The sequence below is a fragment of the Paramisgurnus dabryanus genome, chromosome 2, assembly GCF_030506205.2.
Source record: "Paramisgurnus dabryanus chromosome 2, PD_genome_1.1, whole genome shotgun sequence".
Classification (NCBI taxonomy): domain Eukaryota; kingdom Metazoa; phylum Chordata; class Actinopteri; order Cypriniformes; family Cobitidae; genus Paramisgurnus; species Paramisgurnus dabryanus.
Window position 1 is genome coordinate 53724930 of NC_133338.1, and position 27540 is coordinate 53752469.

General features: G+C 40.6%; 1 protein-coding gene across 2 annotated transcripts; it reads right to left on the reverse strand.

Moving 5' to 3' along the window:
* Positions 1-25688, reverse strand: LOC141279806 (cadherin-1-like). Of its 2 annotated transcripts, XM_073813173.1 has the most exons (14): positions 25583-25688; positions 14063-14177; positions 13676-13923; positions 13326-13466; positions 13085-13240; positions 12846-12987; positions 10577-10749; positions 10373-10501; positions 10101-10286; positions 9774-10018; positions 9528-9673; positions 9223-9447; positions 8968-9129; positions 1-917 (listed from the first exon to the last, which is right to left on the reverse strand). In XM_073813173.1, exons 1-14 carry the CDS (start codon positions 25640-25642, stop codon positions 862-864), a joined length of 2184 nt encoding a protein of 727 aa, XP_073669274.1. In that variant the 5' UTR covers positions 25643-25688; the 3' UTR covers positions 1-861. The 2 variants fall into 2 exon arrangements, with proteins under 2 accessions (XP_073669274.1, XP_065117806.1); XM_065261734.2 differs by lacking the exon at positions 1-917 and having other exon boundaries at positions 8701-9129.
* Positions 25689-27540: the final 1852 nt, after the last annotated feature.

Below are 27540 nucleotides of genomic sequence, written 5' to 3' on the forward strand. Positions count from 1 at the left end.
TTAATTTAATAGAAAAAAGGGCCAAGATTAAAATTTGATGTTTTTTAGACTCAACAGAATCCAATAGAATTGTCTATCTCTTAAAAAAATCAATAAGGCAAGCTAATCTAAACCATTTTTATCTTGAATTTAACTTTTGTAAGTGAGAAGAAATTTTTAGTTTTCACCTCGTAAGAAGATAGAAATGGAAAACAACTGAGTTTGTGAGTATCTGAAAGATGATGAAATGGCGGTAGATGCTGATGATTTTTAATTGCACTTGTCTATCATAGATGTTGTTCTGTTTTAACATGCATTGAATTTCATTTTTGTTAACAGTGTTTCAGAAGTGTTACAAGTTGCAAAATCACAATCAATTAGAAATAAACACAAACAATTGTATAAAAACTATGAAGAGTTTAAACTTGGCTAAACTCATCAGAGGTGAAAAAGGTGAAAAAAATTCATATTGTTACATCCTTTCATGTGCTAAAATAGAATTTAAGGTGGACAAAGAAAATCAAACACAACCTTGAGCAAAACTACCGAGCCCCTAAGGTGACATTGGAGTAAAAAAATCTAAAGTTTAGTTTCATGTGCTCACGTGAAACTTTTGCTTGCTCACGTGAAACTTTCATGTGCTCACGCAAAACCTTCTTGTGCAGTATTTTTTTAAAAAGTTTAGTTTTGCGTGTGCACGTGAAACTTTTACTTTCACTTGCGCACACAATAGTTTCATGTGTGCGCGCAAGTTTCACGTGCCCACACGATAGTTTCACGTGCGCAGGCAAAACTAAACGCGATAGTTTCACGTGCGCACGCTATAGTTTTAAGTGTCCCCTTAGGGGCTCTGTACAAAACAAATCTGTGGTCTTATAAAATTTACCAATAATAGATAGGATATAAACAGCAGAGCCAAAATGATGCAAGTGATTTCCCTTGTGAAAAAAAAGTGTGCTTAAGTGTACTTTTATAAAGTGTACTTATTACATAAATAATACACTTTAAGTATATACACTTAAGTGTGAATTAAATGCAATCTTTTCAGCGCACTGAATGCACATTAAGTGTAATTAATTTAACATATATCATATATTAAGTTGAAATAAAATGTAATAAGTTGCCATTAAGAGTGATTTTTTTGAACAACTTAAGTGGTACTTTATTACAACTTTATATCTACTTTCATAATTGCTTCTAGTGTTTTTAAAATATACTTAAAGTGCACTGTTCAATCTACTGTCAAGCAATTAATGTGAAATTAAAAATAAGTTAATGTATATTAACAGTACATTTAATTACTCATTAAATGTAATGTTTCAAATACAAGTTTGCAAAATAAATTCCAATATATAAAATTAAATGCAATCAGTTGAACTGTGATTTCAGAGCAGTGAAGTGATTTCATTGCATCTTTCTACAGTATGTACTTTCACTACTTCTATTGTATGTGAAATATGGTTATGTACGTCTCAAAATACTGAAAAACAAATCTAGTTAATTAAATATGTATTCATTTCAGTTTAATGCATTGCAAACAAACAAAAACCACAATGCTTACACTGACAATAAAACAGTTTGGTAGTCAAATTATGAATCAGATTTTTTGTTTTGCAAAAGTACATTTAATAAATTAATTATGAGTTGTATATGTCCAAACAAAAAAAAACTCATTTTAATATTGTTAAATTGGAATCAAACAAACAACTATCAATATTGAATAATTACATCCCTTAGAAAAAAATAAACTCAAAGTTATTATTTTTTTACATTTTAACAGACAACCAAAAAAGAAATGAATGAACTTTAAATTAACAAGTCTTTGGTAGGTCACATCAGTCTAATGATCATTTATTAAATTGCGAATTTACATTGCATCGGTAAAAACAGAACACAGTGTCTTAAAGAAATTAAAATTAAACAGTATTTATGAACCTGTAAATGTACAAAACGAATGCAATACAGAATATTTATTTATGGCATTTTCAATAGTATATTAGTAGATAAATTAACATGTATCTATGAAAACGAATAAATCATTATTTTGGCTAAATTAATCTGGATAGATCATTTTAGTCAGACTAAACATTTCATCATTTCAGTACAAGAACAAGCGTAGCCTCTTATGGAACGGCTGAAATTCCACAAGGGGGCGCATTTGTTCCTCAGACGTTGCACAATAAACATGACATCCGAATATATTCATTATGAATGAAAAGTGAGATTCGAACGAATGTCTGTTAGTGAACTTATTGTATACACTATTTATATCGTAATTCGGTCAGAAACGTCAAGATTGTGAGATGAACAAATCGTTTTGGATTAAAAGGCTTGGATATTCCATTTCCTTGGACTTTTGGGGATTTATGAACAATTTGTTTTGGACAATTTCACCGAAGAGCAGAGGCGCGGGAAGATATTTTCGGTAGGGGGTGCTGGGGTGCGGATGCAGCCGGGGGTTGGGGTTGGTATGGAGTTATAACATTTTAAAGTTGTTCACAAGCTTTTTATTCTGCAGACCACTCTACCTATAAATGTCTTCTTTTAAAAACTCACTCGCACCTCCCATCCATAAAGTAAAGATGAGCTGACGGGGCATACAAACTATAGCCTATTGCAACATAGTAGAGTTTGAATTCTCTGCCGGGTCCTTATTTTCTGCTACTATCCTCTAGCCGGCCGTTGATTAAGCATATTTTTCATTATTACTTTATTAGCCTCATTGAGTGGGGAGAAAGCTATGCCATATAATCAGAAATATTATATATAGACTAGGCCAAAGTAACAAAGGTGTCCAAAAAGTTACACAAATTACAAAATGCTTTGTAAATTTACAAAATGCAACGCGAGTCATGTGCGGAGTCTCCTCTGGCACCCATCACGCATGGGTCTGCTGTTCTGTATGTTGTAGTACAGTAGCTTAAGCGCAACATGGAGTTTAAAGATGTAAAGAAAAAAAGAAAAACAGGAGAATTAACTTTGAGCAAGTTTGCAGGAAAGTCGAAGGCATGGAAACAGTTTATGTATACATTCTCACTCATACCAGTAGCCTATACGCCGTCTTTGTTTTTACTTTGCTTAAGTTTTTACTATTTCTAAATTCTAACATGGAAACTTTATTGACATTACTCGAGTTAAGGCGATTGGACCTTTTAATTTACGGGTTTCATGTAATTCTGTTTTTACACGTAAGTGTAATATTTGTGTGTTAAGTTTTGATTCAGTTTGCTTTGCCTCCTGCACGGCGGTGTAAAAATAAGATATTTTTCGACTTTAAAATTCGAACATCATATCCTAAATTGTCGGAATATATTCCATATAGATTCATTTGAATTTATAGATGTTTAACATTAAAATCGATGCATGGGAATAATTTATATAAATTTTTGAAATGCCCACCACTCTTAAATGCGCATGTTCCTTGTTGTACATAAAGGCTTTACACTTTAGTTCCTTTCATGTCGTTTTAATCATTTAATTCAATCTTTTTTTACTTTAAATGTTACTTTAAATGTTCTGTAACATTTACATGTGCGTTAAACACCACGAAACAATTTGCCTATATTTTTAAATAGTTTTTGAAAAGATGACCTTTCTCTGATATGCAGGATGAGGAGTCAGTTGGAGAAATAACGCTAGTCCTCGGGACTTTTGGGCTGTGTGATTGAAAAAATCCAAAATTCTCTTCAGAGACATTGCGAAGCTGATAGATACAGATAGCCTAAATGCATTCGTCATTGTGGCTGTGAGTGTGCATGCTTGTCTGTTATGCTTATACGTATAGACGGGTTGCAGCAGGTTTACTACAGGGTGCGCAGCGCGCATCCAGGAGGCAGAAAGCCCGCTTGGTGAGCTGATCCGCTACTGCAACAACCTTAATTATTGAAGCGTTCTTTATTGTATGTATATAAATAAAACTTGATTTTAGTTGGATCTGTTTTTCTGTCTTTATTTTTGCAGTGTTACTGTGATACATGGATAATGTTAGACTAGTAACGTAATAGTCGCATCTATGTTAACATCAGGCACCCAGCACTGACTCTGTTGGTACTGACTCTGTTGGTACTATTTTCCCACGCAACAACTCCTTGGCATTTTGACTAACAGACACAGCTACTAGCCTACAACACAATGGACATCTCTTCTTTCTGCCTCTCGGTTGCGCGCAACCAGTTAATGATGTTACCGTGCAACCCGTCTCTTCGCAGGGCTGAATCGCTATCACGTCGTCAAAACAAATCTGATTGGCTAATAAACACTGAATTAAATTAAATAATTTTAAAATTACTAAAATTATCCCTCTCCTCATCACACACCCCAAGCATGACATACAAAATGTCTTGGAACAGAAACAAACAATCAGAGATATTTATAAGCCATCATTTTATTGTCATCGCCGTTTTAAATCTTTGCCACCAGGGGGTGCTGCAGCCCCTGCAGCACCCCCACTTCCCGCGCCCATGCCGAAGAGGATAAAGGAAAGATTTTGAAGGTAAGTAAATATCCTAAATCGGCGCCGCCCGGTTCAGGTAACTAACAACTAGATTACAGTTTTATGACTGCTAAAAATCATATTATGCTTTCTGTGTGCGCTTAATGGAATCCCGAAAGTCTAAGCTTTACAACGATGTGCCGCATGACCGTATATTTTGAAGATTTAATGCTTCAAAGTTACAATGACGTAATGGAGCCTCACGTGCAAGGGAGGGGGTGTGCCGTGTACGGCACAGTGTTCCTTATCAGGTTAAATGCTATCTAACAACTTACATTTTATCCCAAATGTTACATGGTCGAAAATATGTAGAAATATAGCCTATACGAGAACAAATTACAGAACAAAAATGTTTAGGTCACGCGGACCGAACGAAAAGCCGTTAATTAAGCGGACTCTCTGTAAAATAGAGGACGTGCTGAATCAGTCGAGTCGGCAGATTATCATCAATGTTTATAATGTTCCACGCAGATCCTGTTGATGAAAAAATGTAATATCTAAATGTCCAGGTAAGTCAAGTGTTCAGTCAGTTAATACTAAATGCACCGGCGTTTTTGGCTACAGCTTCCTCATCCACGTAGTGGCCGCTGTACATACACAAAGAACTATTAAATGTTTTTATTTTAAGTGGTTTTAAGCAATCAGTTATAAATATATTTGTATTTGTGTTGATCAGTTAGATTAAAGTTATTTTAATCTTTAAAACTGCATCTAGATGCAGACGACGCTACAGTTATTCTGTCATCTTAGTTTCATTTCTTTCATTTATATATAAGGCTGACAACTTCATTAAAACAATATTTGAACTCCATAACTTATTGCTAGCCATTTTCACAGATTCTCGAACTAGCAAATTACCAAAGGGCATTCTGGGATGAGCGAGCGGTGCTGAGCGTATTGAGCGAGCGGAGCGGAATTTTCGGAAATGCGCTCTGCGCTCTGATGGAAATATTACCGCACCGCTCAACGCTCCGCTCCCGCTACGCACCGCTCACATGCTCTGCTCGCCATCAATTAGGAAAATCCAGCTCAAGGAATCTTCATACGAAAGGAAAAAACATTCAATATTGTGTATCAATAACGATTAACAATTGTACATAATACAGGAAACAAATAAAATACATACATAAGTGCCATCATCATCAGGGCCGTGCAGAGACCATTGGAGGGGCAGGTGCTCAAAAAATAAAAAGGGCACTTTGCTCGCTGACACGCAAGCACACAACTGAAACAAATAATAAAGTCATACAGAATAGAAAGATGATTTTAAGTCTAACGATTTCCTTTATTTTCCTTGCAAATAGAGTGAGAGAGAAAAATCTATATAGACTGAGTTTTATATCTATATATTTATGCATTTAGCAGCCACTTTTATCCAAAACGACTTACAGTGCATTTCATTTTGTGTTTGTGTGTGTCAACAATATATGCAGTTTTGAAATTATATGATATTATTGCATTGTGACATTAAGATATTATTATGTTTACAGTCTTGTGTTTTTGTTGTCATATTTAAAATATGATTCTATTCTATTCTAATCCTGTTCGAAATTTGTATACAAAGAGAGTAGCCTATAGTTTTGAATCGTGTTTGTGTTGTGTTTTTGCACACTTTGATGCCTTGATGACACGGCAATAAAATAATGACATTCATCTCTCCTTTCATTCATTTTATGAAGCCTCTAGTACTTTCTTTATTTTCAGGTAAACTAAAACTGGTTGCAAAGCTGGAGAGTTTTTGACTGAGTTAATAATTTAGCACGAGTATGGCTATATTACCCAACATCAGCTCACATTGTCTTTTATCAAAGGCGAGTCCAGGAATCGTAAATTCAATAGGATACAAAAATTAAACGAGTTTTTTACCGTATTCATCGGATCTTGCTCCTCCAACAAACTCCGCGTGACAGGTGGATGACATTAGAACAGCGCGAGAGCGATTTGAAATCAAACTCCTCCGTATGATTACCCGAATATTTCTCGCGGTACTTTGATGTCATGTGCGTTTCGGTTCTTGCATTGCTGCGTGAAGTTGAGCACACCTAAAAACTCGAGACAGCTACCTGTATGAACTCCCGGCAGAGAACGTCCCTGCCTTTGCCTCATCCATTGCTTTTATATGGGAAGAATGTTTTATTTTCAGCGTGAGAAATGCAAGGTGTGGCGTCACTGGCGTGTAAACTGGCTGAAATGCGTGTGTCTCCCGCCGAATGCGTGACTTGAGAGCCCTGTTTGCATCTAACGTTGTAGAGATGTTAATACACACAGACAGCAATAAACAAAAGCTGTGCATGCTCTCCTCACGTTGTTCTTGTAAAATAATAATAATAATATAACAAGCATATCGCTTCGGTTCAATGCCGGCTCGAGGAGGATACTCCCTGTACTGCGCACCGTGTCGTGCACGTGTGGGCGCTGCTAGCGCTGTGAGGTTTCCCTAAAGAGATTGTCCAATGAAAGGTCAATACGTCATCATGTGACTAATTTTATTTGCGTCTAAATTATTTTTTATTAATTTTACTAATAGTTAGATTGGGCAGGCCTTCACAAAAGGGCATTTAATTACAAAAAAATGCCTTGACAAAAAGGGCACTTTGGTCATCCAGGGGTAAAGGGGCAGGTGCTTGGGCACCCGCCGCCCCCCCCCTCTGCACGTGCCTGATCATCATAATAAATGACAATTTAGACAAATACCTGTCTATTCACGTGTTTCTCTCTCTTTTTGTCTTTCACAGGCACGTGCAACCAAAATGGCGTCAGCGAACAGCAGTGAACACAAGGCACCATGTGGTTTTACATAATTACACTGCAATGAACAATCCAACCCATATAACATCACAATATAACGCCATTTTGTCTCGTATGGATTAAACAAATAAAATGATATGTCATTTAAAGTGTTGACATTCGTTTTTATGGCTAATTATAACATTGGTAATTATAACAAACTCACCAGGTCAAAATGAAAGCTCAAAAAGTGCCCAATCACGCTGTATCATTGAATATATGCAAGTTAAATTCTGATTTCTTCAGTTTATATGAACTTAAAAGTCATATTTAATCAAATTAAACACTCTCGCGTTAGATCGAGTGTCTCTCTGTCGCTCTGCATCTCTCCTCTGAACTGAGACGCGATCTGAAAGCAAAAAAGGGGCGGAGCTTACAATTAAACACTCCGATTGGTTTACTCATTTCAGATTTATAATTCAGATTGAATTATTCACATGTATTTCTTCATTTATATAATAAATGTAGATGTATGAATAGTCTCTATTATATTTAAGCACACTTTTAAAATAATAATATTTAATTATTTAACCAGGGTTACATTTAAGTAAAACTAAATTAGACAAAGTGCATTTTTAAAAAGTGTAATTAGGTATGTTAAGAAATATTGTGATGAAAGTGTACTTACTATAAGTTAAGCTTAATTAGACAGTATTAAAAAGTGCATTTTTAAAAGTGCACTTAAGTGTGTTTATAAATATTATGTTGAAAGTGTACTTACTATAATTTAAAATTAATTAGATATTATTACAAAGTGCATTTTTAAAAGTGCACTTAAGTGTGTTTATAAATATTATGATGAAAGTGTACTTACTATAAGTTCAAATTAATTAGATATTATTACAAAGTGCATTTTTAAAAGTGCACTTAAGTGTGTTTATAAATATTATAATGAAAGTGTACTTACTATAAGTTCAAATTAATTAGATATTATTACAAAGTGCATTTTTTAAAAGTGTCCTTAAGTGTGTTAGTGAAATATTATGATGAAAGTGTACTTACTATAAGTTCAAATTAATTAGATATTATTACAAAGTGCATTTTTAAAAAGTGTCCTTAAGTGTGTTAGTGAAATATTATGATGAAAGTGTACTTACTATAAGTTCAAATTAATTAGATATTATTACAAAGTGCATTTTTAAAAGTGCACTTAAGTGTGTTTATAAATATTATAATGAAAGTGTACTTACTATAAGTTCAAATTAATTAGATATTATTACAAAGTGCATTTTTAAAAGTGCACTTAAGTGTGTTTATAAATATTATAATGAAAGTGTACTTACTATAAGTTCAAATTAATTAGATATTATTACAAAGTGCATTTTTAAAAGTGCACTTAAGTGTGTTTATAAATATTATGATGAAAGTGTACTTACTATAAGTTCAAATTAATTAGATATTATTACAAAGTGCATTTTTAAAAGTGCACTTAAGTGTGTTTATAAATATTATGATGAAAGTGTACTTAATATAAGTTAAAATTAAATACATATTCTTACAAAGTGCAGTTGTAAAAAGTGCACTTAAGTGTGTTAATAAATAGTGTCATTAAAGTGTATTCCATTTAATTACGCTTAAGTGGTCTTTAATTTATATTATATTATATTATCAGCAAGTGCACTTCTCAAAAAGTATACTTTTATTATTTTAAGCACACAAAAAGTATGCTTTCAATACACTTAAGTACGCTAATTTTTCACAAGGGTTACCAACTCCAGCATCACTGCACACAACACTTTCTCCCTTGCAATCACACACGGTGGCTTTAATCGTGCTGTCCTGAATCAGCTTCTGCTGATCAAAAACTCTCAGGACTACATTGTAGACGCCAGGCTCCAGCGCAGATTTTAGCATCAGCTCAATGCCGGTTGCTGCACATCGGGGCACATTATAATCATTAGAATACAAATCAGTTATGAAAGAATTTGATGTCCAAATAATTTTTCCCCAAAATAAATTCATACCTGAATCATTCATCTTGGCAGTCCAGTTTTTCATGGTGTCTCCCTGAGTTTCAACACTAAAGGGTGCAGTTTTGGGATATAAGTCTTTATCAGTGATGGAGAGGAGGACTGGAGGCGCCTCTTGATTACAGATCTTTATTTCCCTTTCATTAATATAGGGAGCGTTATCATTCACATCCTCCAGCTCAATGATCAGGGTTCCTGTGCCGGTCGCTCTAGCTTCAGCTGTACACAAGTACAAACTTATTAGAAAAATAATTCAACAATCTTAACTGCACCCCTCTCCCAAAACAAACCCACATTACCGTCATCATCAACGGCCAGAATAAGAGCTTTGTATTTGCCATCTTCGACCTCAATAGATTCTCTGTCCATAAGTTTCTTGACTTTGATCATTCCCGTATCTTTAACGACACTGAGAAAGCCAGCGGGATCACTGCCGATTCTGTACCTGTAAGGAACGAAAAAAGAAATTAGTCGAGAAAAACTTCATCTCGCTTTAACAAAAACATGCCTGATCATTAAGAAATAAAGTTTTGAAGAAATCTTACCTTAACTTCTGTGATCTTCCAATGTCTGGATCAGTGGCTGTAAAAGCAACCAAGTCACTACCAACAGGAACATCTTCAGGTTTAGTAATGTACTTCTCCTTTGGATTAAACACCGGAGGCTCGTTCACATCCTCAACATTGACAGTGACTGTGGCGGTGGAGGTGGGCAAAGGGCCGACAAACGGATGATCGTTCTCAACAATCACAGACAAAATGAACTGCTTGGTCTTCTCGTAGTCCAGCGGCTGTATGGACAAGAAAAGACTTCAGTTACAGTACATCAACACAAACATCTGTCTGATCAACATTATGAAGATCATTCAGTACCTTCACAGTGGTGATGATTCCCTCCAGCTGACTGGGTCCAGTACTGATATTAAAAACGCCTCCTTCATCACCACTGATAATCTTATACTTGGTTGACCAGGCAGGTGATCCAGGATCATCATCATCAGTAACTGTGAGTTTGGCAACTTCAACTCCAACTTGATTCTCTAGGACAGATACAGTGTACTAAAAACAAAAAGATTTGTGTAAACATAAGACTTTTTATTGATTCTCTTAGATATTTAGATGACAGATGATGAACAGCACACTACCGTGTCTTGATCAAATTGAGGTGGATTATCATTGCTGTCAGTGACAATAATAACAGCTTTGCCGTCTGTTACAAAACCACCTCCTTGCTGGTCTGCAGCCTGAAGGACCAAAGTATATTTGGACCATTTCTGAAAGAGAAGATGTTCACAGGTGAGTTTTTCCCTTCATGAACTACATTACAATCATTAAATGTCATCTCTCACCTCTCTATCCAGGCCTGAACCGATCACATGAATCCCTCCGGTTACAGCATTGATGGCAAACATATTTGGATTTGGTGATGGTGGATCTTGGCTGATAATTGTGTATCTGACTTCACCATTTTCAGTATTTGGATCATCTGCATCAGTGGCTGTGACCGTCATAAACTCATAATCTTCAGAGAATGAGAAATAAAAGTGTGATTAAAACCCATTGCTATTGTCAATATTTAAAGGGGTCATTTTTGACCTTTTAAAATAAAAGTTTGCATTGTGCTAAAGGATTATTAGGAAAACCTGTTCAATTTCTCATGAATGCAATTATCTAATCAACCAATCACATGGCAGTTGCTTCAATGCATTTAGGGCTGTGGTCCTGGTCAAGACAATCTCCTGAACTCCAAATTGAATGTCAGAATGGGAAAGAAAGGTGATTTAAGCAATTTTGAGCGTGGCATGGTTGTTGGTGCCAGATGGGCCGGTCTGCTCAGTTACTGGGATTTTCACGCACAACCATTTCTAGGGTTTACAAAGAATGGTGTGAAAAGGAAAAAACATCCAGTATGTGGCAGTCCTGTGGGGGAAAATGCCTTGTTGGAGGTCAGAGGAGTATGGGCTGACTGATTCAAGCTGATAGAAGAGCAACTTTGACTGAAATAACCACTCGTTACAACCGAGGTATGCAGCAAAGCATTTGTGAATCCACAACACGCACAACCTTGAGGCGGATGGGCTACAACAACAAAAGACCCCACCGGGTACCACTCATCTCTACTACAAATAGGAAAAAGAGGCTACAATTTAGACGAGCTCAACAAAATTGGACAGTTGAAGACTGGAAAAATGTTGCCTGGTCTGATGAGTTTCGATTTCTGTTGAGACATTCAGATGGTAGAGTCAGAATTTGGTGTAAACAGAATGAGAACATGGATCCATCATGCCTTGTTACCACTGTGCAGGCTGGTGTTGGTGGTGTAATGGTGTGGGGGATGTTTTCTTGGCACTTGTTAGGCCCCTTAGTGCCAATTGGGCATCGTTTAAATGCCACGACCTACCTGAGCATTGTTTCTGACCATGTCCATCCCTTTTTGGGCACCATGTACTCATCCTCTGATGGCTTCTTCCAGCAGGATAATGCACCATGTCAGAAAGCTCGAATCATTTCAAATTGGGTTCTTAAACATGACAATGAGTTCACTGTACTAAAATGGCCCCCACAGTCACCAGATCTCAACCCAATAGAGCATCTTTGGGATGTGGTGGAACGCGAGCTCCGTGCCCTGGATGTGCATCCCACAAATCTCCATCAACTGCAAGATGCTATCCTATCAATATGGGCCAACATTTCTAAAGAATGCTTTCAGCACCTTGTTGAATCAATGCCACGTAGAATTGAGGCAGTTCGAAAGGCGAAAGGGCATCAAACACAGTATTAGTATGGTGTTCCTAATAATCCTTTAGGTGAGTGTACACTTAGCCCAAAAAGAGCCCAAAAGTAGTCTAAAAAAGTCATTCTAAACTCCTCAGGTTTCTGAATCCCAATTCCCAAATTCAATAAAGCTTAACTATCAACCATGGTGGCTCGTGACTGCTCATCCGAGAGGCGCTAATTGAAAAAAAGTGTTCGGAGTGTCGTGTGTGTAACTTGCGTTTTCAAAATATGTGTTTGTTGTGTCATGTGCATCACCTGTTTTGTCAAAATAAGTGGCTGCTCCACACGCGTCAAAACCGTTTATGAAAAAAAAGACGCTCATATTCACAAAATACACACAAGACACTCCCTTAACAGTAACGCATGAGATTATGCGAGTATCTGGCAAACGCGAGCGTCTCTTTTATAATAAACCCTTAAGACGCATCTGCAGCAGGCACTTATTTTGACAAGACACGTGATGCACACACGATCTCTCAAAGTGCAGAACACATATTTAAAAAAAAGGAACCACACACATGACGGGCTACGGCTACATACATGTCGTGACAAACTTTGCATTAAACACCCTCGAAAAAAGAAGTCACCAGCTCATTTTTTCTTAGTGTCTCAAATGAATGTTTAAGAAGAAAGCGTGAAAAAATTCTCATGACACGCTAACATTACAAATGTCGTAAATGGAATTCAAACTTCAACTTATGTACGTTATGAAAGTTTTCCTAATACAGAATTAACATACAAGTCAGGGGACATTAACTGTGTTAATATTTATAATCAATCATATTAATTCAACATTAAAGACATATGAAGGATTAAGATGAATTGAAATAAAACACTTACCTTTCGGTGCAGCCTCAGGAACTTTTCCATGAAAAGGATTTTGAGTAAACTGAGGTTTATTATCATTCATATCAATCACCTCAATAATGATTTCCATTGGCTTCTCTCTTACACCTCCTTCTCCAACAGCATGAGCGATGAGCTGAAGATATGTGAAGTGTTAAATATCTGTGGTGACTGTGGACAACTATTTATAAGAGGACAATTGTGAGTAAAGTTTAAACCTGAAAATAACTTACTTTATATGAAGCTTTTTTCTCTCTGTCGAGGGGCTGCGTCACAGAAACTTTTCCTGTATGTGTATCACATGTGAAAAGACCCACAGGTGGCAGATCTGCTCCTTCACCTGTGATACTGTATGTCAACGTAGTTTCCTTAGCATAATCTGACTTGATCTAAATACAGAAAGACACAAAGTCAGTAACACACAAGCCTGTTTTATATTAAATAGTGTACAGTAAATTCATTATGTTTACTCACCTGAGCCAGAAATTGTGGAAAAGGACCTTTGTTGTTTTCAGATTCTTTCAGTGGTGGAATAACCCAACCTCTCTTTGATCTCTTTAGACCTGCTGAAGACCTTGGAAACCTCACGACCAAATCATCAGGGAAAGATTTCATCTGAAAATCCAAATGTTTAATTTTAGGGACGAATTCATTTTTAAATTGCACCTCAACACATTTTACAGTTAGCTGGTCTATGCTGGTCATTATCTGGTCAACCAGCCTCCAAAACTTGGCCACATTTAGCCAGTATGACCTACGCCTACAGTACATGACTATAAAGAGTTACACAAGTCTTGTCACAGTTGAGTTTGTCTTGTGTGTACCTGTGTAGTGATGTTCACCGCAGTATTCATGTGATGATCTTCATGATGGTCTGCAGTACATTCAACTCTGACAGATGCTGTGTGCTTCATACCACTGGAGTCCCAAGCGTGTACATCAAACATCATATATCCATCATGAAGAGTCACCGGTGTCTTCAGTGTCACACTTCCATCTGTTCTCACACTGAACCGCTTGTCATCCGACTGAAAGACTGATCTTGATCTTACATCACAGGTATTGAAGATTACTGTCAGAGAAAAACACATGAAATTATTGTTTAAACATCTAAATACAGTAGTGCAGAGCCTAATATTATTTAACATTGTAACACAACACTTTAAATGTTAAGTTGTTGTTATTTAAAGAGGATTGTGAGTCTCTTTTACCTCTTCCTAGTGTTTTTCCTCTGTGAAGATGATCTCTGTTCACTTTAAACACAAACGACTCTGAATCAAATCCAGGTGTGCATGACGACTCCTCGGCAAATCCACATGAAAATACCTAAATAATGCAACAATAAAAGACAGTAAAATATCAGTAAAATATTTGGTAACACTTTAAAGGTTGTATTTGTTAACATTAGTAAATGCGTTAGCTAACATTTGAGCAATGCATTTTCAGCTTTTTTATCTTTGTTAGTTCATGCATAAAAACTTTAAAATGTATTAATAAATGCTAAAATTAACATAACCTAAAATGAATAAATGCTATATGTATAAGTATTTTTCATTCTTAGTTCATGCAAAATGTGTCTGATTATACTTTGTCCAAATCTGGTGAAATACTCAAATGGTTAAACTCCATTTACATCTCAAACTGTAACACTAAATAATATTATGTTGTTAAATATAAATATTTCCTGTAGGTGATATATTGTAAAAATATTATATTAAAACAACTTTCAAACGTTACCCTCTCTTCTAGTTCCCTTTCAGTCGGTCACTACGACGTCACGTCGTGACCGACGAATTGGGAACTCGCTTAGAGAGACCAATCTGCTTCGAATACTACTAAAACGCCAATGAACTTGGCATTGAGATATTTGCATAATGCTGGCGCCGCCCCGCCAGGTGCGTATATAAGCAGCAGGTGCAAATAAGGAAATTAGCTTTTTATCGCTTCGAAAGCCGGCAGTATCTGCTACTGAGAAGCTACTTTACTCTGGTGGGATTCGATTGCTGAAGTTGGTTGGACTAGCAGTACCACAGCGGACGCTTCGCTTAATTCCACGACTCTACACCTGTTTGTTGTTTTGAGTTTTAGTGTGTGCGTTGCCTTTCCCTGTGCGCATCATCAACTGAGCATCTGAGTGAATTTCCCTAAAAGAGTGATACGAGAGAGCTTTGTGCCTTGTTAAAGGCAGCCACTCTCTCGTATATCCGGACATCAGCGTCCTTTTCAGGATGGCTTTTCGTCCGTGCGATCTTGGGTGCGGCAAATACATGGGTCCGAAGGACGGTCACGAGCGTTGTCTTTCGTGTTTGGGCATCGAGCACGCAGAGGCAGCGTTCGCTGGGGGTAAGTGTTCTCACTGCGAGAACATGTCCCTTGTGGATTTGCGCAGACGGTTGTCTTTCCTCCGGGAAAAACGCAACCCTCGTCATGCGAGTGCTGAACGCCGCCACGGTGCGGCTGTGAAGCTCTCTAAGGACGACCTGCGCATCACTGTGCTGAGCCGAGCGGGGGATTCGTCCTCAGGCTCTCAGCCTCCTCATCCACAGCCGGTTGATGTGCCGATGGAGACTTCAGCGTCGTGTTCTACGATGTCTCTAGAATCCATCGCGCCGCCCTCCGGGTCCACCGACGCCGCAGCATCCGAGGGTGGGCCTCCTCCCCCTGACGTGGACCCCGACGCCCTTCCTCCCTCTGGTCGGGTTGGGACGCCGGAGTTCGATCCAGAGATGGTGGCCGTGCTCGCTCGAGCGGCGGAGACCGTAGGGTTAGAGTGGGTTCCCCCCCTCAGCCCGAACCGTCCCGCCTGGATGATTGGTTCTTTGGAGCTGCCCGGGTTTCACAACCCTCTCCACCGGTGCCTTTCTTCCCCGAGGTGCACGAGGAGCTGACTAGAACCTGGAAGTCGCCGTTTTCCACGAGATTACGGCCGTTTCAGCCCTCCCCCCTCACCTCCCTCACCAGCGGAGCCGCTAAGGGTTATACGGGGATCCCTCCCGTGGAGCGTGCTGTCGCGATGCAACTGTGTCCGGCACACGCTCCCTCTTGGAAGGACCGCCCAACCCTCCCCTCTCGTGCCTGCAGACAGTCCTCCGGTTTAACGGGCGCTGCCCACCAGGCATGTGGAGAGGCGGCCTCAGCCCTGCACGCAATGGCGTTGCTGCAGGTTCACCAAGCCAAAGCCTTGAGGGATCTGCACGAGGGAGGACACGACTCGCCTGTCCTTTCGGAGCTCCGGGCTGCCACTGATCTGGCTCTTCGCGCTACGAAGGTGACAGCGCAGGCGATTGGTCGTGCCATGTCCACGATGGTGGTCCAGGAACGCCACTTATGGCTATGTCTGGCGGACATGTCGGATGCGGAGAAGAACAAGTTCTTAGACGCTCCCGTGTCCCAGGCTGGTCTCTTCGGTGAGTCGGTGGAGTCTTTTGCCCAGCAGTTCTCCGCCGCCCAGAAGCAGACGGAGGCGATCGCTCAGATCATGCCCCGGCGCAAGCGACCTGCATCTCGCCCTCCAGCGCCGGCGGCCCCGTCTGCTCCTCGCCGAGGGCGCCCTGCGGCGGCTGCCTCCACCCCCCCCCACTAGAACATCTTCCAGGCCACGGAGGGGGAACAGCCGTCGGCAGCCCGCCCCGCCCGCCCCACCCGCTTCCCGTGGTAAACGGAAATCGAAGCGGCCCTGAAACGGGCGACCTGGAATTGGATGGGATCACTCTTCGGGAGACGGTGACGGCATCGCTCCCTCCACCGGTAGAGGGCCGGATGGAGAATCCTTGGTTTCGTTTTGTTTCTGTTCCGCCGGCTTCTCAGCCGGCACCCACAAAACCACAAAAAGAGTGCATTCCTATTCCTTCTCCAGGTCTTCAGAGGATCGAGAGAGATGTGAGCGGGCATTCACATGCTCTTCCTCCCTCTCCTCTATCGCCAGCGGGTGTTCTGAGGAGTTCCAGCTCTCCGCTGAGGAGACGGGACCACCAGCACCCTCTTCGGAGTCTGTGCTCTCCGCTGAGGAGACCAGACGACCGTCACCCTCAGCGGGCTCAGGTCAGTGTCACACACACACATACTGTAGATACTTATGCTGTCCCAGCAGACGTACCGGCAGTACCACCTGTCCCGCTCCGCCGCCCCCCCACGGGTACCCCGGTAGTGCCGTTAATTCCCCTCGTACGGTCCCTGGGGGCTTGGCTTCAGCTTCCCAGCCCGTCTCGTTGGGTTTTACGCACTGTCCGCCTCGGTTACGAAATACAATTCAACCGGCACACACCCAAATTCTCGGGCATTCATTTCACCAACGTGAAAGCGTCCGATGCACATGTACTGCGTGCAGAGGTCGAAGTCCTACTGGCGAAGGACGCGATCGAGCCGGTCCCTCCAACCGAGATGAGATCGGGCTTCTACAGCCCGTATTTTATAGTACCCAAAAAGGGCGGGGGGTTACGACCGATCTTGGATTTGCGCGTTCTGAACAAATCTCTGCAGAGGAGGTCTTTCAGGATGATAACACCGAAGCAAATATTCAATTCAATTCGCCCCCAAGATTGGTTTGCGGCAATAGACCTGAAAGACGCGTACTTTCATGTGTCCATTATCCCTCGTCACAGACCGTTTCTCCGGTTTGCATTCGAGGGACGGGCATACCAGTACAAAGTTTTACCGTTCGGGCTATCCCTCTCTCCCCGTGTGTTCACGAAAGTAGTGGAGGCGGCGTTAAAACCCCTCAGAGAGAGCGGCGTTCGCATATTGGCTTACCTCGACGATTGGCTTATAATAGCGCATTCTCGACGGACGCTTTGCGAACACAGAGATTTAACGCTTCGGCATCTCGCCCGTTTGGGTCTTCGGGTCAACTGGGAAAAGAGCAAACTCTGCCCCACGCAGAGGATCTCTTTTCTCGGGATGGAACTGGACTCGATCGATTTATCGGCGCGTTTGACAGAAGAGCGCGTCCAGTCAATTCTGACTTGCCTCGGTTCATTCCGAGGGAAGAATGCGGTCCCGCTGAAACAATTTCAAAAGCTCCTGGGGCATATGGCAGCAGCAGCGGCCGTGACACCGCTCGGGCTGCTCCATATGAGACCGCTTCAGCGTTGGCTTCACGATCGAGTCCCGAGGAGAGCGTGGCGCGCCGGCATCCATCGTGTAACCATTACACCTGCGTGTCGCCTAACATTCCCCCCGTGGTCGGACCCCGCGTTTCTCAGGTCCGGTGTGTCCATGAGACAGATCGCTCGGCATGCTGTTGTACATACAGATGCGTCCGACACGGGCTGGGGTGCCACGTACGACGAGCTTACGGCTTCGGGGGTGTGGACAGCACCCCAGTTGCACTGGCATATCAATTGCCGAGAGTTGTGGGCAGTATATCTGGGACTTGTACGCTTCGCTACGGAGCTGCGAGGGGAGGATGTACTAGTACGCACCGACAACACTGCGACCGTTGCGTATATCAACCGTCAAGGCGGTTTGCGCTCCCGTCACCTGTCGCATCTCGCTCGTCATCTCCTCCTTTGGAGTCAGAAGCATCTGAGGTCCCTTCGTGCCATTCACATTCCGGGCTCGCTCAATACAGCAGCGGACGCGCTTTCTCGAGCTGCGCGCCCCGGCGAATGGCGACTCCACCCCCAGACGGTCCAGCTAATTTGGAAGAAGTTCGGTCGTGCGCAGATAGATCTGTTTGCGTTGCCGGACGATACCCACTGTCGCCTATTTTATTCACTAACCGAGGGCAGCCTCGGCGTGGACGCATTGGCACACAGCTGGCCTCGGGGGATGCGCAAATACGCATTCCCCCAGTGAGCTTAATCGCGCAGACACTGTGCAAAGTCAGGCAGGACGAGGAGAGCCTTTTACTGATCGCCCCATATTGGACGAGCAAGAATTGGTTTCCAGAGTTAATGCTCCTCGCGACAGCCCCTCCCTGGCGGATTCCCCTGAGGAAGGACCTTCTTTCTCAAGGAGGGGGCACATTATGGCACCCGCGCCCCGACCTGTGGGATCTCCATGTGTGGTCGTTGAGCGCGCGCAAGGTTTAGGTGATTTACCGCAAGCGGTATCTAACACAATTAACGCGGCACGAGCTCCGTCTACGAGACGGGCTTACGCGTTTAAATGGAACCTTTTCGTCACCTGGTGCTCTTCGCAACGCGAGGACCCCAGAGAATGCCCTATTAACATCGTGCTTTTATATCTTCAACATAGGTTAGACGGTAGGCTGTCACCCTCCACCATTAAAGTTGATATCGCTGCTATTTCTGCTCATCACTCACTTATTAACGGCAGATCAGTTGGCCAGCATGATTTGGTTATTAGATTTTTAAGAGGCGCTCGTAGGCTAAACCCCTCGCGCCCTCCTTCTATTCCTCCCTGGGACCTGTCCATGGTGCTGAAAGCCCTTCAGGCCCCCCCGTTCGAGCCTTTGCAGTCTGTGAGTCTGAAGCTTTTATCAATGAAAGCTCTGACCCTGCTAGCATTGGCCTCAGTGAAGAGAGTAGGGGATTTACATGCATTCTCTGTTGACGACTCGTGCCTTCAGTTTGGTCCTGCTGCCTCGAGCGTAACATTGAGGCCCAGACCAGGCTACGTGCCCAAAGTTCCCACCACTCCTTTCAGAGACCAGGTGGTGAGCTTGCAAGCGCTGCCTCCGGAGGACGCAGACCCAACCATGGCTTTGTTGTGCCCCGTACGCGCACTGCGACTCTACGTGGATCGCACGCAAAGCCTCAGGACCTCAGACCAGCTCTTTGTTTGTTATGGTGGCCAGCAGAAAGGGAAAGCTGTCACTAAGCAGAGGATGTCTCATTGGATAGTTGATACTATCGCCCTGGCTTATAATCTTCAGGGTATTCCTTGCCCCTTTAATTTGAGAGCGCACTCCACACGGAGCGTTGCCTCATCTTGGGCTCTAGCTCGTGGTTCCTCGCTAACAGACATCTGTAGAGCTGCTGGTTGGGCGACACCTAATACGTTCATTAGATTTTACAGTGTTCGTATCGAGCCTGTATCCTCTCGTGTTCTTTCCTCACCAGGGAGGGCACGGAGAACAGTCTCGCAGGTCGGCTTGCAGCCTCCAACTGATGCTTCATAACTGTGTCAGTATGGAAGGCCTTCAGAACAAAAATGCGTAATGGTTTGAATTGTTCTTCCTCCGCTGCCCTGGCAGCCTTTGTTGCGGAGCATTGGCTGTCAGCCTTTCACTAGCTGTATCCTCGCGAACCTACGTGTCTGGCTCGGGCTCCACATTGTGTCCCACCGGGTTCCTTTGTGAGTATTTTTCCGTGGGGTTAATCCTACCAGCCCACGTTTCCCTTAGCAGAGCACTGCTTTGCTTACACAGCCACGGCTGTCTTTATTCCTCAACTACGGTTGACTTTCGCCCACCATTAGCCCTTAAGACGGGTGGTGGCTTCCGCAGCGTTCCTATCCCGCTCAGGTAGGGCGCTTCCCAGTCGCTGGCACTTCTGTGGGGTTAAAGGAACATCTAGTGCCCGGCCTTCTGCCTTAAAACCTACCTCCTCCTCCTTAAGTGGAACCGGAGGGCTTTTACGCAGTCACTGGAAGAGGTCAGCCCCTAGTGGCGTTTTGATAGGGATTCCCAATTCGTCGGTCACGACGTGACGTCGTAGTGACCGACTGAAAGGGAACGTCTCGGTTACGGATGTAACCCTCGTTCCCTGAAGGAGGGAACGGAGACGTCACGTCCCGTCGCCACAGGTGCTGCCACCTGCTGTTACGGCCGGTCACACTTTCCGGCTTTCTCAGCGAAAAAGAAGCTAATTTCCTTATTTGCACCTGCTGCTTATATACGCACCTGGCGGGGCGGCGCCAGCATTATGCAAATATCTCAATGCCAAGTTCATTGGCGTTTTAGTAGTATTCGAAGCAGATTGGTCTCTCTAAGCGAGTTCCCAATTCGTCGGTCACGACGTGACGTCTCCGTTCCCTCCTTCAGGGAACGAGGGTTACATCCGTAACCGAGACGTTTTTCTCCGTCGCTTTGGTACATTTCTCGAATCAAACTCACAATTTGCAAAACAATAAGTGCATTTCTCAAAACAATTTGTACAAATAGCAAAACACCATGGATAACCTGCAAAAGCCAGTCTCTTGCTCAAAACCCTTAGTTCATCTCTCAAAAGTAAATATCTGTGTCAATGAATGAGTGCCATCAGAAGTCCTTTTGTCATTGTGTACGGATAAGACAGTCAAATGTTTTAGTCATGTTGTCATTATAACAGTTTACTCTGGAGGGATGTTCTGATGTAAACTATGGGTAAAGTTTTGATGACAATTATTGTAAATTGTATAATAAAAACATTCTGCATGTGCGGATCTAAGGTAGGATCCATCATCTCCAATCTGTTGTTCAGGGATGAGATCCCTGTGTTCTATTTCAGAAATTGTTACATTGTGTTGTGCTCCGGCTATATCACTGTAAAAAAAATCCGTAGAAATTGCAGCTGGGTTGCCGGTAACTTACCGTAGATTTAAATTTATGTTATTTACTGGCAACATTTTGTTCAAAGTTAAATTAACATTTAACATTTACAAGTCTTTGTCTTTACTGAGTAAAACTAAAAAAACAGCATCAAGCAAAACATTCTGGGAAACAAAATCTGCAGCAAAAAAACACAAAAAGGTTGATGATGATTTCTGGTTCTCAGAATGCTTTGCATGAGGCTGTTATTGTATAGTTTTATTCTGTAAAGATAAAGACTTGTTAATATTTAAAATTTATTTAACTTTGAACAAACTCTTGCCAGTAAATAACATAAATTTAAATCTACGGTAAATTACCAGCAACCCAGCTGCAATAACATTGAATTTTTTTACAGTGTATATATATATATATATATATATATATATATATATATATATATATATATATATATATATATATATATATATATATAGACCCTTTTACTGTTTGTACACAATGATGACGTGGCAGCGTATGCGCGCGCATTTAGGCAATGGAAGTATCGTAAGAATCAACAGTGAAGCAACACAAACAGTAAGTTATTTTAAAAAATTGACTTTATCAACATTTTCAACACAGCTACCAGATCCGTGTACTATAGTGGAGTGGATAAAAGACGTTAGCAGATGGCCAAAAATAAAGTTGCCAGATACATATATACGTATATTAGTATATTATATTAGTGCAACCAGACGCAACAACGGGACATTTTGATGTTGAGAAACCGTTTTAATAAACTTTCTGAGTTGCTACCACGTTAGAACCAATGGGGAATAACACCACTTCTGTTGCCCAAATGCGCGCGCAGGCTATTTGATCACGTGAGCTGTAAAAGGGTCTATATATATATATGTAAATGTGTAATTGTAATGTATGTAAATATTTAAAATGTTTGAATTTTACTGTATATATATACAGTGAGTTATATGGAGGGGTCTGAAATTGTCATCATAGGTGCATGTCCACTGTGAGAGACATAATATAAAAAAAACAACATGATCTCACGAAGTTCCGTGGGATAGTCACGGAATTTTTTGTTCATTTTTCCGTGGCATTCTCACGGATCTCCTCAAATTTCCGTGGCCCTGACACGGACTTTCTTTTCCGTGGCATTCTCACGGATTGGTTACTCAACTGTTTTTTCCTATTTTCAAACCATTGTCGCTTCGGTTTAGGGTTAGATTTGGTGCTGCGTTAGTATTTTACTTTAAGTATTGGTTTATACTATTTTTTTTGATGTATTCTTTTATATTTTCTAAACTTTAATCAATTGTCGCCTGGCGTTGGGGTTAGAGTTGGGTTTGGGTAGAGATGTCATTTTATGTAAATCTAACCCTAAACCGAAGCGACAATGGTAAGAAAATAGGACAAAACAGTTGAGTAACCAATCCGTGAGAATGCCACGGAAAAGAAAGTCCGTGGCAGGGCCACGGAAATATGAGGAGATCCGTGAGAATGCCACGGAAAAATGAGCAAAAAATTCCGTGACTATGCCACGGAAATTCGTGAGATCAGGTTGAAAAAAAATCCAGAAATCACAATGTATGATTTTTTACAATTATTTATTTGTATGATACAGCTGCAAATAAGTATTTAAACACCTGAGAAAATCAATGTTAATATTTGGTACATTAGCCTTTGTTTGCAATTACAGAGATCAAACGTTTCCTGTAGTTTTTCACCACGTTTGCACACACTGCATGAGGGATTTTGGCCCACTCCTCCACACAGATCTTCTCTAGATCAGTCAGGTTTCTGGCCTGTCGCTGAGAAACACAGAGTTTAAGCTCCCTCCAACGATTTTCTATTGGGTTTAGGTCTGGAGACTGACTAGGCCACGCCAGAACTTTGATATGCTTCTTACAGAGCCACTCCTTGGTTACCCTGGCTGTGTCCTTCGGGTCATTGTCATGTTGGAAGACCCAGTCTCGACCCATCTTCAATGCTCCAACTGAGGGAAGGAGGTTGTTCACCAAAATCTCGCAATACATGGCCCCAGTCATCCTCTCCTTAATACAGTGCAGTCGCCCTGTCCCATGTGCAGAAAAACACTCCCAAGCATGATGCTTCCACCCCCATACTTCACAGTAAGGATGGTGTTCTTGGGTTGGTACTCATCATTCTTCTTCCTCCAAACACGTTTAGTGGAATTATGACCAAAAAGTTTTATTTTGGTCTCATTTGACCACATGACTTTCTCCCATGACTCCTCTGGATCATCCAAATGGTCATTAGCAAACTTAAGACGGGCCTGGACATGTGCTGGTTTCAGCAGGGGAACCTTCCGTGCCATGCATGATTTCAAACCATGAGGTCTTAGTGTATTACGAACAGTAACCTTGGAAAAGGTGGTCCCAGCTCTTTTCAGGTCATTGACCAGCTCTTCCCGTGTAGTTCTGAGCTGATTTCTCACCTTTCTTAGGATCATTGAGACCCCACGAGGTGAGATCTTGCATGGAGCCCCAGTCTGAGGGAGATTGACAGTCATGTTTAGCTTCTTTCATTTTCTAATGATTGCTCCAACAGTGGACCCTTTTTCACCAAGCTGCTTGGCAATTTCCCCGTAGCCCTTTCCAGCCTTGTGGAGGTGTACAATTTTGTCAATAGTGTTTTTGGACACCTGTTTGGTCTTGGCCATGTTAGTAGTTTGATTCTTACTGATTGTATGGGGTGGATAGGTGTCTTTTTGCAGCTAACAACCTCAAACAGGTGCATCTAATTTAAAATAATAAATTGAGTGGAGGTAGACATTTTAAAGGCAGACTAACAGGTCTTTGACGGTCAGAATTCCAGCTGGTAGACAGGTGTTCAAATACTTTTTTGCAGCCGTATCATACAAATAAATAGTTTAAAAAATCATACATTGTGATTTCTGTATATATATATATATATACATAAGCAATATCGCTCGAGTAGGAGTGTGATATAGCTGTGATGATATAGAGCAGCCGTGATGATGTAGAGCTATATCACACGACTCCGAGAGCGATATTGCTTTTATACAACAGTTCGACGACACGTTTGAAAAAGAAAACTAGAAAACAACAACGGAGTTATTTTAAAAGCCTCTTTGTTTGGGAACTACTTTCTTCCGCCACGGATTTGAGGGCGACCAGAATGACAGGTAACACTTTCGGCTGTTTTGAATCTCATAATAACTTAATGGATGGATTAGCCGTTTCTTTATATTACCGTTTCTTGGTCACAAAGTGTAGTTTTAAGATTAGTTCAGTCGAGAATGTATATGTATTATATTTAAATCTACAGTCGATTAGTAAAGATAGCGCCTGTTTGAGCGTTTGCTTAGTGAGATTCGGTACGAATGAGAACCAAAGCATGAGCGGACGTCAGTGTTCACTCGCCCCGCTGACCACCGCCCTCTCTGGGCTACATCTCTGACAGGGATTCCCTGGCTCTGATGTTGGCCCTGTCTGTGTTTGATGGTCAAAAATGAGATCAAATCAGCAGTATTTGGTGTCATGATCAAACTATTACTTGTTTTCTTATTCATATTTAGTGTCTTCTGTGTTGTTATGTTTTGGCGCGAGGTAAAAGTTAATAAATCTATCCTTATATAATGTTACTATTGCTTTCCCATTTATTCTTAACGCGATACGAGCACTCGATTATTATTAGACTTTGTTCTTGTTAGTACTATAAAACTGTTTTTTATAGGGGTCAGAGAGATGTTTTCTGCATGCTGCTTATAAATATATCAGTGGTGATATCTCATAACATGTTTTAATAGTCACGTCACGATAAAGTAAATGATTAATGTCCACATTTAAAAGCTGCAGTGCTTACCTGCAGTTCCACTGTGTTTTCGCATTCTGAGAAGAGACATCGGTCCGGAAAAAATATTGTTTACATTCCTCATTCCAAGTGTTAATTGTCCAGACGATGTGACAAGAAATTACTCCCATTAAGTTTATATATAAAATTAAGTTTTATATATATATATATATATATATATATATATATATATATATATATATATATATATATATATATATATATATATATTATCCTTGCCAGTTCATGAGATGCACATTTGTTAGAAAAAGTCAAGATTTACCTGGAACCAATTTACCAATTCAGGACAGATTTTGAAAAAAGTCTATATAAATGTATATAAATATGCTTGACATATTATTACAACCCGTTCAACCATTTTGCATGTAAAGACTATGAACTGATGCCTAAATCCATCATTATTTGCATGGGTGTAATTTGCATTTGAGGAATAAAATCTTACCTGACAAAGAAAGATAATAACTCCTATCCACATGATGATCATTTTCTTCTGAAGGGACATCTACTTAAACTATCTCAGGTGCACGAGGCTGAAATAAAAATCAACACAGGGGTTTGTCTTCGGGGTTTCTTCTTCTAGCACAGAAATGCTTGGGTTAGTGAAAGCAAATAATATTTATAACATTAACATCCCTCACTCTTAGAGAGGATGACTCTAATTTAGAGGTGTGTGGATTCTTGGACAAACTCCTAAACTAACACTGATATACAATTTTAACACATCCGAAGAGTGCTCTCAGAGGTTTTTATCAGACATAAAAACAGGAAACATCTGGAGATCTCCTCAGAATGTGTTTTACGGTGGTTCAAAACACCTTCTGCTTTATTATTTTTTCAGGTTAGGCTTCATATCTGCAGTAAGTACAATAATCACCATCTATCTGACAATCTAATGAAAAATTATATCAGACCAAGAAGACTTCCTCCGTAGGTCATTCGTTACAGCTTTAGTAGAAGCAAGCTGACCTCTTCTTGTCTTTTTAATAAGTTTTATAAATACAATTTACAAAATGTTCAGTAAATTAAGTAAAAATCGTCTAGCACCCCAATTCAAAGACAAGCTGCAGACTGACAGGCATCAGAATTGCGTAAACTTCCATTTATTGACAAGCTGCCAAGTCTAAATTTCCCAGTAGTGATGTCACAATCCTTGGGGAAGGCTTTCAAGAGAAATACAGAAATACGACTGTATCTCTTTTTTCTTCTTCTTTGGGCTCTTCTGCACTGCATTCTTTTTTAATATCTGCAAGACATCCCATCTGATGGTAACTCACTCTATATCTTTGTCTATCTTTCACAGGTTAAATGAATTATTCTTTCTATTACATGTTTTTCTCTCTTTATTTCAATATTGTGTTATTGTCTTTTTTAAACATGCAATATGTAATTTATCATGTATATATTTCTTATTAACCAAGATATAATTTGTCATCAAAACTCAGTCTTTACTCCATTTTTGTGTATATAATACTTGGTGTACATAGTAGAAAGTAACAAACTACAGGTTACTAGTGGTTCTCAATGTTATATAGCATAATACCTGTTATCAATATTTGGTTACACTTTATTTTGATAGTCCACTTTAGACATTCTACTAACTATAAACAACTTTGCAACTACATGTCAACTAACTTTCAATAATTTGCAACTATACGTCAACTAACTGTCATTAGTGTATTAGTAGACTGTAAAGGTTGGGGTTAGGGAAGAGGTTTGGGTTAGTGGAATAAGTTGACATGCACCTGCAAAGATACTTATAGTCAGTTGAATGTCTGTTGAGATATCATCACAATAAAGTGTTAGTAGATATTAAGCAGACATTCTACTAATTCTCTAAAGATTGGTAGTTGATAAGTAGTTGCAAAGTTACTTATAGTTAGTAAAATGTCTAAAGTGGACTATCGAAATAAAGTGTTACCCAATATTTCTAAGCATTATGTAGTAAATTAGTGTGATACATACAATGTGAAAAATGTTTAATGAATTATATTTAGTAAATAATTGCACAGATTTTTTTTTTGTTGGCCCAGACTTAAGTCAGATATGAAAAAGTATGTTTGCTCAACTAGCTTTATAGGTCATTCAGGTTGAATATATAAAACTTACAGCAAATACAATGTCAATTAAAATTAACATATTTACTTAACATTTTATGGGCCCTATCTTGCACCCAGCGCAATTGACTTTGTCAGTGACGCATGTATCATTCATATTTTGCACCGGCGCACAGCGGGTTTTTCCCTCCACAAACGCACGTCGGCAAACTAGCGAATGAACTTGCGCTCCCTTGGCGGTTCAGCGCAAAAAAGGAGGCGTGTTCCAAAAAAACTAGTCTAAAGTCAGTGGCGCGTTGCGCGTGGTTCATTATGCTATTTTAAGGGGTGCATGCTTGACCATAAT

Excerpts from the sequence above, each read along its gene's own strand:
- LOC141279806 (XM_065261734.2), bottom strand. The coding sequence starts at position 25,642 with ATGTCCCTTCAGAAGAAAATGATCATCATGTGGATAGGAGTTATTATC. Across the intron at positions 13,241-13,325 it reads TTCCACAATTTCTGGCTCAG|ATCAAGTCAGATTATGCTAA; the intron begins GTGAGTAAACAT and ends TTCTGTATTTAG. Across the intron at positions 10,287-10,372 it reads CTCAATTTGATCAAGACACG|TACACTGTATCTGTCCTAGA; the intron begins GTAGTGTGCTGT and ends TTTTGTTTTTAG.